Below are 20,107 nucleotides of genomic sequence, written 5' to 3'. Positions count from 1 at the left end.
AAGTGCAATACTACTAGCATTTACTGATAAAGTATATTGGAAATTCAGTAAAAACTTTAAATTTTTAACATGTAATTTTTTTTTACAGTTGACATGGCTAAAAATTAAAACTATCTACAATTTTCATTAAAGTTAAAATGCCCTCAAACTGTGAAACTTTTCTAAATGTTTTTTAAAATTAGTATAAAACTGTGAAAGTGAGTTTGAAAAATAAAAATAATTAATCATAAAATTGTTTAAACTACTGAAAATAAACAATTAATTTTTCAGTGACAGAATAATTTTTTTCTAATTTAGTTACTTGTAAGCAAGCTAGGGGTGAATAATGATAACTTCATAAAATATTTCAACTGAGGTTTTAAATATTTAAATAAAAGAATGTGCATTTAAGATTGATATAAATTGAAGGTTACAATTTTATAACATAATTATTCAATACTAGTAAATACTGAATAATTTTTTTAAGTGGATATGAAAAAAATATAATATTTCTGATAGAAAATTAAAAAATAAAATCTATTACCTGTTCCAAATAAGTTTTAGTGTCACAAATGTTCTTTTTAACCATATCATCATAAACTTTTTTGGCAGAAGTATAGCTCTCCTTGGTTTTTGAGATACTGGATTTGAATGTCTAGAGAAAATAATTATATTTGTTAAATACAAAAATGTTTTAGCGATTCGTTATAACAATTAAACATTTCTAAGCTAAGCACACAAAGAATTCATGAAATTCGAATAGAATGCCTATACAAAAAAACAAAAAAAAGAAAAAGGTGCTAAATTATGAAGGAAAAGCTATAAAACATTATTTTTTTGCATGCCAAAATGTCAAATTAAATTTTACTAGGCAAATATGCACAGAGAAACGTCTTTAACTCATCACTTTTATCTTTTTGAGATTTTAGACTTTTTATGAAACAACTTTATTTGGGAAAGCATCTAGTGAGATGAGGCTTTTGCATTGCACCTTAAAAGTACAGTCACACAGTTTATGGCAATAGAAACTCTTTTTTAAACTTATTTTGCAACGTACATAATGTGATTCAGCAGCTAATTTTCAAAACATATATTTCTTTCTATCAGTAATATTTTAAATGAGTTTAGTTTGGGAACTTTATCCAGCAAAAATAAATAAATTTAATAGTTTAAAATTTTATTAAAAGAAAGAGTATTGAAACAATAAATCTGCTGATTAATATTAAACAATAATATCATGAAAGTTAAAGAAACTTTTGTTTACAAGAAAACAAACCTTTAGCTCCTTTAGTTGAGTTTTGAGAACTTGATAATCTCTTGAAATAGAATGCATATCATCAAACGTTTCTTCTAGTGAGTTGATTTCTGTCTGGAGAGATTTGATACTTTCCTGTAATAAAGGTTTTGTTAATTTTCTGTAAATACTTTGATAAAATTCTATAATGCTTTTTATAATTAAAATGCTATTTACATCGTTTCAAAAATTTTACAGAAAATAAAAACGAATTTGAGACATACCATAAATACTGAAACAACTTTGTATGATGTACTCATTGAAGAACATTTTTCTTCCAACTTTTTCTGAAGAGACTGATGACGCTTTTCAATCGAATCTAAATTTTTCACTATTTCAGAAGCATCAGCATTTGGACCAGCTTTATCAATGAGAACTTTGGAAAATTTTCTGACATTTCTTATTTCTTCCTTAACAGTTTTAGTTTCATTTAGCAATGCCTATAAACAGAAATGATTAAATATGAGAAAAAAAAGAAAATCAATCAGTAATTTAGAGTAAAACTATTAAATTTTATGAAATTTATACGATTATAAAGTTACTTTTCCATGCAATGCTTTTTTTTTTATCAAGGCTATATTTTAGGATTCTGTTAGCAGGTGAAAAAATTAACAATGTGGTAAGAGGGGACTGATAGCGGTAGAAAATTTCTAATAACCAGTTGACTCATGAAGAAATAGGCAAACTCAAAAATTCATCCACTGTAATCATTGGGTAATTATTTTAATGCCCTAATATTATTCATGAATAAGATTTGTTCTGGTTTCAGGAAAAATTTTTGTATTGCTCAATTTTTTATTTTTATAACTTAAGATTATTAATATTGTCATTACATAGACTTTTAAGTTTAGAATAATCCAAACAAAGAAAGAAAAAATTGAGACAAAGCAAACAACAGTGATGCATGGTTTGTTTAGTACATGCACTATAGGGATTTTCTAAAAATATGCTAAACTGTTCGGATCAATATTAAATTAAGAAGGGAAATAAATTATTTGCAAAGTAATATATGTAAATAAATAAAATAATTCTTTTTACACACACACACACATATATATATTAATTTGTAACTTCCGCAAGATGATGCTAGTTGGTTTTGGCAGTAAAAGGTGTCATAAATAAAAAAAAAGGAACCATAAATCATACACATATAATGAAGTTGTAGTCAGGCATTATATGTATATAAAGTAAACAAAAATAAATACTGCATAAAAGAAATGAAATTTTAATGATACTTGTAATTAGAAAGTTAGGTTTAAAAATATGATAATAATTAGAATTTTAATTAAAATTATTTTACCTGTAGTCTTTCTAGCATAATTCTATCTCCAGAGATTTCTAATGTATCATGTGAGCAAATTCTGTCCTCTATACGTTGGACAGTGTGTTCTACATCTCTGAATTTTTCATCAAATTCAAATAAAAGCTGAGATAAGTCATCCAGAAGCTGATTTCTCGTTGATATTTCTAATAAAAAAGTAAACTATCATTTTACAGAGTAGGTAGAAAACTGAGTAATAAGAGGCATAAAAAACTTTAAGGCCAGAGTTTTACATCATTATGTCTATAGAACGGTTTAAACTTATCAAATAACTTAGGTAAACACTAAAATAAATAAGAAATGTAATGAACAAATGATTTCAAGTGGGTTAAAAATCTAAAAAGGCAACACTTGTAAACATAAAAGTATTAATACTAGTTTTAGAACAGATTTTCTGGTGAATAAAAATAATGAAAGTTTAATTTTGGTTGAGATATTTGGATGTTATATCGGACGTTTATAGAACATAGAATCCATAACAAAAGAGAATAGGCTGTATTACTTTGTTTTTATCTGGATACATTTTATCACCCTTCCAAGCTTGTGAATAGAATCTAAAAACCACAAGTATATAGAAAATATATAGAGATAGAGAATCATTATAGGTTCTAAAAAATGCAAAATGAAATTAACTCAAATACAAATTAGAATTTATAAATGTTTCGCATCTAAAATGTCTGATTATTCTATGTGGGGATTGTGAAACAAAAAAAAATATTTTAATTTTAACTTCTTGATGTTTTGTTCTAAAATGGTTTTACTTGTTTAATTCTTGAATGACAAGAAAAACATGGTAAAAAATTAGTAACTTCAAGTTAATTTTTTAATTGTTAATATTCAAAATAAAATAGTGCATATGGTCTAAAATGTGATATTGACATTGCAAATAAAACTAGTAATAATTAATAAACATATAAAAATATTGATATAAAAATATTGCATATTCTAATAACTAGCATCTGCTCCATTACAAGCAATCCCATATAAGAGAAAATTTAGGGCTTAAAAGAAAAACATAATTACTTTGTAAAATGTTTTTAAAAAAAAATTATTACATTATTATTAATATTTTACACAACTTTAAAAGACAGCACTATATCTTACCACTTCAAAAATTTAACACAATAGAAATAAATTTAAAAAAATTATTTAAGCTCAAAATAAAAAGGCCTGAAGTAATCAGGAAACTACAGAAAAAAAAAGAATAAAATAACTAAAGTCAATTGAGACCTTACAATATAAGTTATACTTTATAAAATATTAATTCTAGCATTTAAAATAGTTGCATTTTTCCTTAAAAGCTCAAATGAATTTTAATATATAAACTGGAAAACAATATTAAACAAATGAATTTACCATCAGTGAGCTTCTTCCATTTTTTGCTCATCTCATCTAAACGTTTTTTCAATAAATCTTTATCAGAATCACAACTTGTCAAAATTGCTTCACCAAGACTTTGAATATTTTGAAATTCTTGAGAATGGACAGACATTTCACCACGCAAAATCTAGAAGGAATATGTTTTTTTAACTAGTGAAAACAAAATTATAAACGAAAAAAAAAAATTTCCTTAAAAAATGAGCTTTTTGTATGTTTTTGTAAGTAACTGTAATAAAATAAGTGATTAGCAAGAAATTCATTAAAACATTTGATCTCATAACAATACATGTAAATGAAAGGCAAGTAAAAAGAGAAATAAAAGAAACGACATAAATATAGATAGTCATTTCATATTTTTGTAATAAATATTATATTACTACATTTTGCAATATATTTTATAACTACTGAAATTACAATGACAAAATTTTATAATATGTATTGTATATATAGTGTAGTTTTTGTTGATTATAGCTAGGGATCCGTAAACAACCAATTTTTAAAAATCAATATTTTTTGTTACGTATTTTTTTTCAATTTAGTGATGGTTTTTGAAAAACTCCTATTTAAAAAAAACACACACATCTAGAACATCATAGATTTGCTTTGTAACACGCACAGAAACTAGAAAGCCATTGGATCTAATAATTCCAGATAATATAACACATTGAAATTAAACAAATAAATAATATATAATAAAAATTTACTTGAATTTACAGATATAAGTAAAAATTTACTTGAATTTCTTTCAGTTTTTTATTCAAGGCATCTCGCTTGAGAGTAGGTTCATTGAATACAGTTATTTTCTCTTGCATTGATGTTAACCAAGGCTCAAAGGTTTCAGTTGCAGCATTCAAATTTTTACACTTTTCTAAGCAACTTCGAAGAACAGTATTTCTAAAGAAAAATATGAATAAAATTGTAGGAGAAATATACATTTTCTATAAAAATAGTTACATAATTTCTAAATTTAAAACATAAAATAAACTATGCATATTTTCTTTCTTTTTCAGGAAACAGTTATATTTACACATTTGTATACATAATAGCTATTACCTTTACGCTCTTAAATTATTTCAATAGCTATTACTAAAATTCTATTTTCCTTTAATTTAATATTTTCGTATAATATCTGTTTTTTGAGAAAAACATCTTTCTATTGCTTCGCAAGTGGTAATTGCATATTGCAATTTTGGTTGCCTTGTTTTCAGCTCTAGCTTTATACCCCATGAATACACATAACTAATCATTTCACTAACATTATTCATTTACACGAAGTTTCATTATATTCAACATATTAAGAAGTAATTTGACAGAATAATGAAGCAGTTGTGTTTCAAAATTTAATTTTATGAATTATAATTTTCTTATTCGTATCTGCCTGTAATTTTAAAATAACATATTTTTCACAAAATAACACTTTTTTTTTTAACATTAATGAAATTACAGAATGAAATAATTATAAAAAGAAATTCATGATAAATGGAAGTCTTTAAGAATTTTTTTTTATCATATGCTCTTTTTTACCTCAATAAAAAATCCACATTTCATTAAAATAAGAAATAAACATATTCAGAGCCGGATTATACCTTTCGTAGGCCCTAGGCAATTAAAGATAAACTTGTGAATACTTTTCCTCACATTGCATTAAGAATATATTTGTCGATTCTTGGATCAAATGCAGAAGGAAAAAGATCTTTCTCCAGATTAAAATTGATAAAAAATTATTTGCATTCAGCAATGAATCAAGATCGTTTAGCATCGCTCGCACTTATGTCTATTGAATACGACATTTTGTGTAGTTTGGAATTCGACAGCATAATACAAGATTTCGTTGAATCCAAAAATCGCAAAAAAAGTAATACATTAGATCATAAGATTCGGCAAAATAATTTATTACCGAAAAATATTATATTTTTATTTGTATCTTCATAATTTTGTGCAAAATACACTTGTTGTTTTTAAAGCTAAATTATTTTTGTCAACAAATTTTTTTCTCCGAAGTTTTTCGTAGGCCCCTGAATTTCGTAGGCCCTAGGCACGTGCCTAGTGTGCCTATAGGTTAATCCGGCCTTGAACATATTTAATGTTATATCTAATTAACATAAAATAAAGCTTACTTATCAGTAGCAGTCTTTTTCACTTTTTCAAACTGTGTTTTAATTGAGTCAAGCTTCTTCTTTACTGAAGATGGTTCTTGTTTTCCAGATAACTTAGTTAACATATCAGAACCTTTGCTAAGGCACAAGTAAACTTCATGCTCCTTATTAATAACCTCCTTATAGTAAGCCTTAAAATATTTTGATTTTATATTATTCATTTATAATGTTCATGCATATTTTACAAAAATTAAGCAAAAAAAAAAAAAAAAAAAAAGAATTATTTGCTTCAAAAATACCAAAAGCAATATTCAAACACAAGAATCGAAATCATAATCACATAAACACATAAAAATTAGAAAAACATACTCTGTTTTTCGTTTGGTTGGATATAACTACACTTAATAAATATTACTTGTTCTACAAAAGGTATACTGCTTTGATTAAATTTATTTTATATAGTGGTGAATTTACTCACAGAAGGCATAATTCATGTATGTTATGTTTATAAAAATTCAAAATATAATTTGCATTAAGAATATTAAAATTTCTGATATACATTAATACTCTACTTAGCTAATTGTATAGCTACATGTCAATTATATACGAATTTAAAGTTCAATACTAACTGAGAATCTAAAAAATAAAATTACCTCATATTCTTTCAAGTTCTTGGATAGCTTTTCAATGCTTGTGGAAATTGGTAGAGAACGGGAAAGTTTGGAATCCATGTCACTCAACCATTGTTGGATATCCTTACATACTTTATAAAACAGTTTGTCTTCATTTAGTATAGATTCTAATTCAGCTTTTTTCAATTCTGAAAATAATTCAAAATTATATGTCGTTACAATTATTATAAAATGAAAAAAAAAAAATTAAAAGAAATTAAAAAAGTTTTGGAGAAAAATTTCCTCAATACATTTTGAGCATAAATGTAACAAATATTAATTATTTTAAACAAAACTAATAAGAATATTTTTCATAACTCATAAATTACACAAAACAGTTGAATATTTATAAATTTTTCATAAAGATATATTTATAAGTGAGAGTCATTTTTTTTTAAAGTGAGTTGAATCAGGTACTGTAACATAGTAAAATTTATTTTTTGCTATGTTTTGTCCAGAAGAAGAAAATTATAATTATAATTAAATTATATAGGTTTCATATTTAGAATAAGTAATGAGTAAGTAAATGGTAATTCATACTTACCAATTTTCTTTTGTATATTAGCATAGGATTTTTCCAAAACATTGATTTTGTACTTGATTTCGTTTTTAGAAGACGAGTCACTTAATATTTCACAAAGTTGAACAGAAGAACTGGAGGCATCTGTTAATGAAGGTCGAAGCTTTTCAAGTTCATCCTCTAGTTCCTATTTAAGTAGAAGGATTATAACATTACTTATTATTAAAAAATGAGCAAATAAAATCTATAAATATAGAAAAGGGAAGCAATTCATGGTGACTAAAACACCATAATTACAAATCACTGGAAATGTGATCATGATTCATGAAGGTATCTAAATTTATTAGCATCATCAAATGAGTCAAATTTATTGTAGATTTAACTTGTAGTTACTGTAGTTTTTGGTGGGTACTAACATATGGATTAGTATTTCTATCCCATAGTCTCTTACATGTTTAGTATTATTCTCCAGTTAAAATAAATGTTTAATTAATTAAAATATACATTATTTACATTAGAACAATATATTTTTAAAAATTCATTAAAAAATAACCAATTTTAATTAAAGAAATAGGTCTGCTAAATATTATTAATCCACATTTACCAACTTTTTTCCCCATATCTTTATTGTAAATTATAGTTGTTTGCAATATCTTATTACAATATCAAACTTCAAGTGATTGCAATTATATTAATTTATTTACTAAATCAACTATTACAAAATTATTATAAATTAACTTTATTCTCAATTTATTCACGAAGCATTAATTTTCATAAATTAATAATACTGAAAAAATTTCTACTACTAGTAATAAACTTTAAGCAGTAATAATCTACAAATAATAAACATAATTTTAGTGATACTTAAGTTACTTTCCTTTTACTTAGTCATAGGTACAAGATGCTTAAAAAATTAATGTTTACTAGAACTGCAATATAACAATTATCTTTCCACAAATTAGCATCAATTAAAAATCAGCTGCAAATTCAAATGTAACAAAAATTGAAAGCCTTATTTTTACTTTACAGAACTGTAAATATAGGAAATTATTAAAAATTTCAAAATTTATTTTTAATTCTATTTTCTATCAAACTTTATTGGTCAATTTAGAAAAATTGATGTCCAGTTTGAAGAGATAGAAAATAACGTTTCAGGGCATTAATGATTGTTTGCGCCCTGTCACAGAAGTGTAAGCTTTGCAGAGAAGGTACACAATGGTTTATTCATAGAAGATTTATGGAGAATTAAAATATGTCTGCAATAAGAGGAAATCTGCTTTGCAGGAGTGTTCATAACATGAGGCAGAGATGCCAACTTGCTCCGGACAGTGGATAAATATTTTCGAGGGGTAGTCTTTTAATGTATGCTTCTTGGTTTAATAAATTCGATTAATAAGGTTTTTACATACCACTGCTTCCAAATAATTCTAAGGTTTAAATTATATGCCCTTTTGCTGCAGTTAAGCTGTGTTGAGCCTTTTTAAAAAGTCAGCAAAATTAACCTAAAATTTGAAAATTTTCGTTTTTATTTCTCTACCGCTTTTCAAAATACTCTGTCTGTGGCAGTTGGCACCTCTGCATGAGATTCCACTGTAATTGTATTTAGCAAGAATGCTTTATTTTAATAGTAAATTAATTATATCCAAATGTATTTTAATAACAAAATGAATTTTAATAGTTATAACAAAATGAATTTGTCGGGAACTGTTTACTGTTTTGTTAAAAAATTATAGAATATTTTAGGAATTAATGAGCAAAAATTTCCGGTAAAGACTCACCGTTATTTTCTTCAACAGCACATCAGAACTGTAATTTTCTTCTTCAAACTTTTCAAATTTGTCACTAAGTTGCTGCAATTTGCTTTGCAACTCAGCAAGATTTTTATAAAAGCCTTTAGAGACACCCATGGCAGCATCCAAGTTTTTCTCTCGCTCAATTAAGTTATTTGACATATCACAGTATAAGCTCTGAATCAAGTTAATTTCTTCTTCAACTTTCTCAGTATTAGATCCTATACTTTGTAAATATTCAATAATTGTGATTGATAACGTCTTCAAACGATTAATAGAAGCTTCTTGGGAAGTGAATTCTTCTCTCATGACCTAAAGATAACTTGTTTAGTTAATAACAGATAATTAATACAATTAAATAAAGATTTATGTAAAAACAATAAAACAAATACCAAAATTAAGGCCAATAAAAAAATTTAAAAGCACTTTAATTTAAGCAAATAATCCTCAGCAAATCAGGATTTAGACAAAATGCAAAACACTATTGGTAGTACAGTAAAACCACTGCCTCTAACCAACGGCTACCTCCAAGGAGCAACCATGTTTATGATACTACAAGTCTTCCATGGGATTTAAAATTACAAGGAATTTCTGAACAACGATTTCTGAACAAAGGTCACTCGTTTCTAGCAAAAATTTTGTCACGTGGGGTGTCTTAGTTACCTTTCTCCAATTTTTCACCTCCTATCGGCAATAATTTTAGCTCATTATTATTAAATATATTTCCCTGTGGTTTATCATATTCAAGTGATTAATAAAATTTTTTAAGCAGTCATACAATAGTCAATCATACATTGGTCAGTTCAATTTTTCCAAATACAGATGAAGCTGCATCTTTCAAGGATGGTTTGCAAAAATGACAGCATTCTTCTATTGAATTTTTTAAGTATTCATACAGAAGTCAATCATAGTTTTGGACAGTTCAATTCCGCCTACTACAGATATAGAGATAAGGAGCTACTTTCATGGGTGGTCTGTAGAATTTTATTTGAACATGCACTATGAGAGATAATTATCAATACCTCATCGGTCGGTTTCAATTTAAGCAGTTTGTAGAAATTGTAAGCACTTGCGCTAAAGAAATAATGTGTAATGATAAAAAAATGTGCAATAATAAAATGAATAATCAAATGTGAGTAAATCATAATAATGATATAAAATAGTAGGCAAGTAGTATTTGTTGAGCAATTTCATTTTTTTTATCTTCATGTTCCAGACACTGGAAGATTGATGTCTCAATAAAAACTTTAGAAAATGAATAATTGAAATTTGAGTAATTATCACAAGCAAAAATTCATTACATTGAAGGATAAAATAAAATTTTTAGAGGACAGTAAAAAAGGAATAAGCTTGAGAAAATTAGCTTCCATATGGTTATGGAAAATACAAATCAATGACATCTTAAAAAAGTGATCATAATAGTAAATTATAAAAAATAGTAAGTAAGTTAACTATTCATTTGAGTTATAAACTATGATTTTTTCTTTGAGTTATAACTATGCATTTTGCCATTTTTTACATGTTGCTATTTTTGTATTTATTTTTTGGAACATTTATGACTCTGAATAGCAGCAACAATTTAACACTGGTCACATAGGCAAAGTCTCCAAAGAGTCAGTTGTTTGGAGGTTTTAGTGTTTTTGCATTGGATACTGCTTATGTACAAAAAATGAATTTAAAGACATGGTTTCTAAATCAGTTAAACAAAGCTCATTATAAACTACATCAGTTATATACATATGTGTAGTTAAATTTTAATCCAAATTGGAACAAAAAGTTTTTTTTCTTTTGGAGGGGGGGGGGGTGAAGTATATTTTTTGAGAAAATTCTATTAAATATTTAAGAAGTCTTAGTCTGTGATTTTTTTTAAAATTTAAATTTGTCTATATACAGTCTACATACTTTACATTAGAATTGGTGTTTTTGCTTAATTCTATCTCAAGTCTTTAATAATAGCTTTATTAAAAAATTAATACTGTACGAGTTTCTAAATGATTGAATCACAATTAAATAAAAGATTTTTTCATATAGCTTTTAGAAAGAAAAAAATTGTTAGCTGAAATTTAAAATGATCCAATAAATAATAATGGCATTTAGTATACCTGAACTTGTTGAACTTGAGATGTTACCATACGTGGTTCAGATGCAATTGGTCCAAGAACTTGAAGCATCTTTTCTTTTTGATTTAACCAGTTCTGTATGCTTAGAAGAGAATCTTGATAATCAATCAGGTTTTGGAGGAAAAACAATCTTTTTTCAATATTCTTTGAAAGTGACAGCCAATTTCTCTCTTTAATAAGAAGTACATAATAAATACAAACTAGCCTTACCCTATTTATTATTTTTATGGGATAATACTTATCCAAATATAAAACGAAAAGTTTAATTTAAAAAATGTTTTTAGTTTGCATTTATCACTTACCCCTTTAACGTAACTAGGAAAATGAATAATAAATTATACACTAAATACTTCTTAATTTTTTTAAAGAATTTATTTCGAAAGTTGTAGAGGGAATGCAGTTACAAGAAACAAGGTAAAATCATTGAATTCATATTCATTAAACAAGATTATTTCGTTAAACAAGTCAAACAACAAGATTATTTCGTTAAACAGTAATTCTCATTAAACAAGTCAATTTCGGGAATTTATCCGTAAGTTTTATCAATAAATCTATTTCCAAAGAGTTAAGAAAAGAGAAAACTTGCTATGGAAATAAGTTTGGCAACAAATAAAGTAATATAGTAAGTATTTACCTAATGTGAGAACCTCTTCTTCAAGTTCTGTTCCTCCCTTAACTATTTTCTTTCTTGTAACCAAGTTACTAACATTAGATTTAAGAGTATCCATTTCAGATTGCTTATCCTGAATTTCTTGTTTAAGACCCTATATAGACATTGTGAAATTAAAATAAACTAATTTCATATAAAAAATGAACAATTTTTTAGACACAAAAACAGAGTACTTTAACTTTACCTTGATAAATTTTAATTGACTCTCAATTGCTCCTTTTTTAGAAGGCAATCCCTCTTTAGGAAGTTTTTTTGTTTTTTCTTCCACAAAGGTAGATAATGTCTTAACAATACTTAAGTAAGACTTTACTTCTTTCAAAGTTTCACTAATTTCTTGATTTCTTTCTGAGAGTTCTGATCCTAAAATGTTGTATCGGTCATTAACTTCTGAAACTTGTTGCTGAATGGCACTAAAATCTGAAAAGAAAAAAGATGTGATTATTTTGTGATTTATTTGTGACTTGTATTAAAAAGATTTTGTTGTAAAAACTCAATTGATAAAAAGTAATGAAATATCAAGTAGTTTGTAACTTATTTTCAATCAAATCAGATAAGAAAAATGAAAACATTGCCTCAAAAATTCTTTAATTTAATAGAATTAGTAAACTAATAGTACATATAACTTAGTATACTTTAATTTAATAGAATTAGTAACTTTAATAAAATTTGTAAACTACACAGCAAGTTCAAAAAAAAAAAAATCACATAAATAAAACATGCAAAGCCAGCATTAGGTTATTTATGAACCCATTTATTTTGGTTTTGAATATGCAACAAAATTCATTTTATAATTTTTTTTATCTAATAGTACAACATCTTAAGAATGTTTTCTCTAACTTTCAAGTCAGTTGGAATAAAACTCTCCAGAAACTCTTCCTATTAGAGCATTATAAAAAAATAGAATAACTTTTCTCAAAACTCTATTTTTCAAATTCAATAAGATAATTCAAAGGACAAAAGAATAAAACATCCTTAGATTAGTTATTTTATCAAACAAAAAGTAAGGTTAGCACAAGTTAACAAAGTAACTCTGCTATTCAAACAATATAATAAATCTTTGTGCACATTATTTATGTAGTTTGTCTTATTAAGTTGGTAAACATACATTTAAACAAATAAAAGATAATCAACACTGCAGCATTTCAATAAACTTGTAGTGTATATGTATGTTTATGTATGCTTGTAAAATTTAATTGCATAATTTTAAATATTTCTTAAAGGTTTAAAGTATCTGATTATAAAATAAGCCATTTTTTAAAAAATAGTACGTTCTTAGAAGACAGTTAATTTAAATGGGCAGTGGTTTTGATTTTTAAGGAAAAAATTAAACTTGTAAGTTCTAAAACATTCATGTTTTTTATTAATATATTATTTTCAGTAACTTTATAAAATACAATTTATTGAAAAAAAACCAGCAACAATTTACTAGTGTTATTTCATTTGTAAATTTATACAATTCAAACAAAATTGCCTTAAAGCATAATTTCACAATAATTACAAAAGTAAAGTTATTGTGATAGAGATTATTTACATTAATAAACATTGTTTTTTTGTTTTTACAAGTATTTGATTTTTCAATAAAAAGCTTTAAAACTAAAGTTTTTTTGAAAATCACAATTTATGTAAAATTTAAATTTATAAAGAATTCTTAAACTGATCATACTTCTTTTAAGATCTTACAATGACACTAAAATGGTCTTAGATAGTGAAAAAATTACTTGTTCTTAATGCTACTTGGATTTATACACATGTGTTTTCTGTGCGATACCATTATAATGAAATTTCATCTTTTATTTTCGCGATCACTTTTAAAGATTAAAATATTATAGCTGCTAATTGCATATTTTTATCATTCTAACTCTATTAGTAAATAACTTTTCTTCATTAACCTCATGCCCAAATAAAGTCAACCACAAATACTACCCACAAATCAACAAAACAAATTTTGTACTCCAATTTCTTATGGAAACACATCTGTCAATTAAACCTTTTAAAATTATCTTCCACTTATACTGTTATGAAGCTAGAATTTTATTTTGAGATAGGGAAAACTGAGATAATTAATATTTATTTAGAATATAAAAGAGAACAGAACTAATTTGTATAGTTTGCATTAGTAAAGTTAGTATGTATCCATTAACAACAAAACTAATATGTACCCATTGATAAGAAAGTGAACATGTATCCATTAAAAACATAACTAATACATCTAGATATAATATGGTATATTAAAATCATAACTGTAAATAAAAAGAACACTTTTGTAAAATTTTTGCAAAAGCACTTTCCAAGCATTTGAAGCATGAGATATAGTTCCTTTGGATAAAATACCTATTTGCGTTACAATCAACCAAACAAGATGCTTCAGAATTTGGGACCGACTGCTTTAAAAACTAAGCTAATACACATGGCATATTTTAAGGGTTTTAAAATAATGAAATTACCATCAATTCCACCAATATTATCAGTGGAACTCCTGTTGCTGCTAAAACCACTTGATATAGTTGAAACTGGACTTAATGCTGAAATATGACCTCGAACTGTGTATGATGTGATATTATCAGTAGATTTTGACTCTGTTAATACAAAAGCAATAAAAAATGTAGTAAATTAGATGCTATTAGTTAATGTTATTAGTTCATTAGCGTTTTACTTTTAGCCACTACAATTTAAAATGTTTTCATAAATTACTACAAGCGTTTCATAATAGTTTTCAATTATTTGTGAGAAAACTTCTTAAAAAGAAAAAAATGTTGATTGAACATTAAAAGAAAGCTTAACAAATGAAAATACTTACCAAATCACAATTACTAAAATTCATTCGATTTAAAAAAAAAATACCATTGCTTTTAGCTAACTAAGCAATGCAATACAATTTAAAAGTATGTATTCAGAGTTGATGCCTTTGCATGAAAAAAAAAATATATATAAATGCTTTGTTTTTGAATTTTAAGAATTTGGTTGCATTTATGAGTGAGTTTACATATATAGGTTTACATTTAATATGTTTTACTAAACAACTACAAAAAATAAAATATTTTACTAACAATTCAGTCAATTTAACAGCCACATATTTGAATCATTTATACAAAAATACTTATGCTTTAAGCATTTACTTTAGATACAAACACTGCTTTTTATAAAAACAGGAACAGTAAATAATATCTTATTCACATAGTAATGTTGAAATTTAAATATAGTCTCAAATTTTCAACTAAATGAAATAACAATACAAAACTGCATTAATACTAATATTTTAGAAGCAAACAACGTTCATTTTATACCAACATATTTTATGTATGTATTGCATGCAGTTTTAATATAGTTTAAAGTATAAATTATATATTTACTTGAAGGAGATTTTTTGATAGGACTTGAAAGTTTTTTCACGGGACTACTCTTATGTATGTATTGCATGCAGTTTTAATATAGTTTAAAGTATAAATTATATATTTACTTGAAGGAGATTTTTTGATAGGACTTGAAAGTTTTTTCACGGGACTACTCGCTTTTGATTTCATACTGTCTCCTCTAAGAGGTGCATCACAAGATGATCCTAAATTATTCAGTTGTTCCATAACAGTGGAATACTCTGTATGTTCCTTGATCAAGTTCTATAAAAAATTGTTTTCAAATAAATGACACAATTTTTGTTTTCAAACTCTTATTTGAGAAAAAGTTTATCATACAAAATATTCATTTAAAAAGGTTATTTGACTATGTCTAAAAATTGCTTACACAAAATCTCTGATGTTTAACTAAAGTTCCAAATTTATAAGAAAAAATTATAAAATTTTCAATAATTTTATTAAAAAAATTATTAATATTGCTAATTTATCAAAACTTCCATAATTGTAACATTTATTCGTAAAGACATATTTTATTTAGTTACTTGATAAGTTTCAGCTTTGTTTGATTTTATTTGTAAAAATCTATGATCTTAAAAAATGGAAATAATTTTGGAATGTTCAGTGCATCATACGAGCTGAGACATGGAATGAAAAAAAGTACGAAAATATTGTAGAACTAAACAAGTAAGAACTTATTAAGTTATTGTCGGCCAAACTAGACACGATTGATATATCATGTAGGAGTTAAGAAAGAAGTGTTTTATTATGTAATGATAAACACAGAAGACATATTTAATTGATTTAAAAAAAAGAAATTTAGATTCCAAGTTTAACTTCATGAGATTGATCAAAACAATTTCTTCAAAAACTGTTATGTATATCAACATACAGCAATCGAATCTTTTGCATTATGTAGAGCACACAAAAAATAAAACATGAAACAGTAAATCAATTTGGCTTAAAATTATAGACATGATTCTTGATCTTAAACGGCAAGTTATTTTCCTTAAAACGGATAAACTGATACAAAAATTAAATTAAAAGTAGAGATGTTAAAAATCTGTGAGTACATTACCGAGACTTCAGTAGCTTGTTTCTTTAATGCTGTTTCCTCCAAAACTAGTGGTTCAAGTTTTTCATAATCTTTTTCCTTTTTCATTAACCAGTCTAACACTTTGGCATGTAAGTTATCATATGAGTTTAATTGTTCTGCTCTGTCTTGTCCAAGTTTTTTCTTTTCATTTAGCAAATCACTAAGATTCTTCCACTGTTTTTCTAAACTACTCATCTTATTTTTTACAAAATCTGCATCAGAAGTATCTTTCCGAGAAATTAAATTTTTTCCAATTTTCATCATTCGATCGAATTCCTCTTTCTTTGAATTTTTTTGATTTAAAGAGTATTCAATTACTGATGAAAAGCCATCAACATCAGCCAAATGAATATTGTCAGTTGTTTCAACACGTTCAGTAGTAGAAGTAAGCCATTCTTCAAACTGTATTACCATCTCTTCAAAAGCATGAACGTTTTCAGATACCTGAAGAATATGTACACAAACTATCAAATGTGTTAATGAAAATTTACATTTTAGAGAAAATTAACTAAAGTAAGAATAAAGGGCAATTTAAGTTTTATTTCAGAAAAAAATCTGAAAAGGACAATTCATTACATAATTACTACGTACAAAACAATTTAAAAATACAATTAGTACATATTAAAACAGTTACACCTTAAAAGCGCTGAGCTTCTGGGTAAAATTTCCTGCTATGCACTATTTTCCCTTTTAATAACATGAAGAAATCAGTTTTTTGATCTGAAAATTCAGGAAACACTGAGACTAACGTTTAGGAGCCTAACCACGAACTACCGACAATGGAACTAAGATTCCTGGTTGAGAAGTAAAAATGGGAAAACTTGGTTCCACGAATGTTCTATACAGTACCATGAACGTTCACTTGGAATCAGAATTTCCACAATACCTGGGCCTGAAGGTGTGTTGTAGGTAAAAAGGTGTAAAGGTAAAAACAATTTAACCAACCACAGAATATACGAACTATTTTTTTTATGTATGGCAACATTGTCATGAATAAAATGAGACTGAAAAAATTTATAAGATTAAGAATTGAACTTAAGCTATTTAGATAATATTTTTGGCTATCTATTTTTATATAATGTATCTTAAACTCATCAGACTAAAAGAATGTTAATTGTGAATACTTTACAATACTATTTTTTTATTAAAAACTATTAAAATACAGTACAGAACCAGTTATCTGGAAATCAGAAAACCGGAAAACCAAAAAACCGGAACGAAATTCGATTAGTTTTCCCGTCATTTAAAAAAAAATTTTTTTTTTCCTCATAAGATTTTAGGATTTTTCGCTCTTTTTCGAAAGATGTTTACCTTACCATCATTTTGGAAATAATTATTAGTGTATTACTTCATCGTTTTTTCTTCTTTTTAAGATTATTTCCATTTTTTTTCTAAAATATATTTACTACGTTTCATTGTTATTTTTAAAATTATTTTTTACGAATTTCCACTTTTAAAACTACGCATAAATTTTAATTCTTAGGGAAAATACAAAATTTTATACCTGAAAACTACATGTAAAAAATATAGTGATACAGCTAGAATATTTAACTATACTTGCTTTTAAATTATAACTAATTAACAATATTAAATTTTGTTGCACCAAAAAAACATTTACGTATTTGTCTATTAAAGATTGATTTACTAAATTTTAGAAAAGTTCATTAGTTTTCCCTTTTATTTGTTACATTATTACTTAAATTATTACTTTACTTATTAATTTATTTTATTTGTTACCTCATTGAAGTGACTAAATGCTTTGAACATTTTGAAAATACATTTTTACTCATCAACAGCAAAATATTTACAATTATGAATCTAGATATTTTTTACTGATAGTTAGTAAATATGTTCATATAATATTTGTTTCAAATAATTTCTCCTGTTTTGTAAAATCATTTTACCTATAAAAAACTTGTAAATAATTCAAGGGGTCTACTTTCACAAATGCAGGGATGAGAGTAGTCAGAAAGTAAAAAAGTGGAAATCCAAGAATATATATAGTTATATATATTTGTGTGTGATTTTTAATTTTTAAACTTGTAAACCATGTGATTATAAATCCCGATGATTAATTTTTAAAATTATATGAATCACATGCATGATTTTAAACTGAGAGAATATGAATCCCGATATGAGGCTTTTAAATCACGTGAATATGAAATTCTATATCCAATTTAAAAAATGCAAAAATAAAAATTATGATGCGTAATTTTTCGATCACGTAAATACGAATCACTATGCATAACTTTTAAATCGCGCAAATCCGAATCCCAATGTCTAATTTTTAAAGCACGTATAAATACGAAATCGATGTTTGATATTACAACCACAAAAACGAATCACGACATTGAATTTTAAGCTCGCGTGAACACAAATAGCTACATAGGGTTTTAAAAGCGCGTAAAAAAAAATCGCGATATTGGATTCTTACATCTCGTAAATAAGAATCGCAATGTGCGATATTTAATCGCCTGAATAAAAATCACAATGGTCAACTTTTAAATCAGGTAAATACAAAATTCGATGTTTGATAATAAAATGGCGATTTTAAAAATGCACAAATACAAAACGCGATATTAGATTTTTAAATCTCGTAAATAAGAATCGTAATGCACGATATTTAAATAGCGTAAATAAGAATCATAATGCGCATTTTTTAAATCAGGTAAATACGAAAATCGATGATTGATATTAAAATCGCGTGAATGAGAATCGAGATATTTGCAGAGTCTGGACTTGGGATTTCTAAAAGGCTTGTTTGTATTATTTTTGTTTAGACATAATAAATAAAAATTTACAAGATTAATTGAATGAGCAAAAAAATATTTTCCCCGCAAATCCACCTCTATTCTTTTTTTTTTTTTCGTTTGCTTTCACACCAGAAAACAGGAAGCAGTGACGTCTGAATTATGAAAATACGAGTTATCCGGTGGACGGACAAAAATACGGAAAATCTTATTTTCCGTGCGTAAAAGCAGAAAAAATAGATAAAGTAAGTAAAAATGAGGAAGGGTTAGCAGATATGACGTAGTTTGAATTTTCTGCTTTTCTTTGAAAATCGCAAATAAATATAATTATTTCATTTCAACGACTGAATTTTTTTTTTAAAAAAAAAGAGGGATATTTATAAAAAAAAAAAAAACGAAACTTATAGAGAATCGGAGTTTTTGATAAAAAGGCTGAAATTCGAGATATAAGCGAAAATCCGCTAAAAAATTTCATCCCTGTATAAAGGTCAACCAGTTTTATCCCAAGGAAATGATTTTTTGAGAAACTTCAGAGGGAGGAATGAGGACTTCAATACTTTCGCTCCGCGGAAAATTAAATTCTTATAATTATGGAAAATGAAAATATTTTAATCTGCGCGAAATTTTTTTCCCCGCGGAAATTAGCTGGAAAAATCTGAAAAAAAGCAGAAATCTTCGGAAGAATCACATCCCTGCAAATGTTATATTGTGTATTTCAATGAATAAATGACAAGTAAAAAATAATTTTTAAATGGAAAACAGAAATAAATCTGTACTTCATTATTGCTTTTTGAAATGTTTATATTCCTAGAACACTTGTCATGTTTTAATTTTTTTTTGCATTTTTTTAATAGATTTTTTAAAATATAAAATACATTATTGATTTATTGTGCCACCATCTGTGGACTATATAAAAAAAAACACCACTCAGAATAAAGTTAAAATTCTGTTGATTTAATAGTCTATATATTAATAGAAAATTAAAAATAAATTTTTGTGCCTTCAAAAAGAAGTAATGGCCAGGGAGAATTTCTCTTTTCTTAGAAGTTTTATCAGTTATCACAAAATGAAAG

At 25.9% G+C, this 20,107-nt stretch overlaps 1 protein-coding gene across 9 annotated transcripts in view; it reads right to left on the bottom strand.

Moving 5' to 3' along the window:
- LOC107443336 (uncharacterized) overlaps positions 1 to 20,107 on the bottom strand; it is a 290,292-nt gene that overhangs the window by 46,950 nt on the left and 223,235 nt on the right. For 8 of the 9 annotated variants that reach the window (XM_043041040.3, XM_043041042.3, XM_043041041.3 and 5 more), the window contains 16 exons: positions 16,267 to 16,728; positions 15,299 to 15,455; positions 14,286 to 14,417; positions 12,026 to 12,258; positions 11,806 to 11,935; positions 11,154 to 11,341; positions 9,040 to 9,363; positions 7,286 to 7,448; positions 6,724 to 6,890; positions 6,092 to 6,261; positions 4,709 to 4,868; positions 3,951 to 4,101; positions 2,574 to 2,740; positions 1,498 to 1,713; positions 1,256 to 1,369; positions 524 to 634 (listed from right to left, as the gene is read on the bottom strand). In XM_043041040.3, the coding sequence (XP_042896974.2) occupies positions 524 to 634; positions 1,256 to 1,369; positions 1,498 to 1,713; positions 2,574 to 2,740; positions 3,951 to 4,101; positions 4,709 to 4,868; positions 6,092 to 6,261; positions 6,724 to 6,890; positions 7,286 to 7,448; positions 9,040 to 9,363; positions 11,154 to 11,341; positions 11,806 to 11,935; positions 12,026 to 12,258; positions 14,286 to 14,417; positions 15,299 to 15,455; positions 16,267 to 16,728 (3,045 nt within the window). The remainder of the gene's footprint in view (positions 1 to 523; positions 635 to 1,255; positions 1,370 to 1,497; positions 1,714 to 2,573; positions 2,741 to 3,950; positions 4,102 to 4,708; positions 4,869 to 6,091; positions 6,262 to 6,723; positions 6,891 to 7,285; positions 7,449 to 9,039; positions 9,364 to 11,153; positions 11,342 to 11,805; positions 11,936 to 12,025; positions 12,259 to 14,285; positions 14,418 to 15,298; positions 15,456 to 16,266; positions 16,729 to 20,107) is intronic. The other variant, XM_043041043.3, reaches the window with a different exon arrangement.

Source organism: Parasteatoda tepidariorum, chromosome 12 (assembly GCF_982258835.1).
Source record: "Parasteatoda tepidariorum strain Cologne lab strain chromosome 12, Ptep-v5.0, whole genome shotgun sequence".
In the NCBI taxonomy this organism is placed as follows: Eukaryota; Metazoa; Arthropoda; class Arachnida; order Araneae; family Theridiidae; genus Parasteatoda; species Parasteatoda tepidariorum.
The sequence above is the reverse complement of the archived record's forward strand: the minus strand, read 5'-3'. Positions and strand labels throughout refer to the sequence as shown.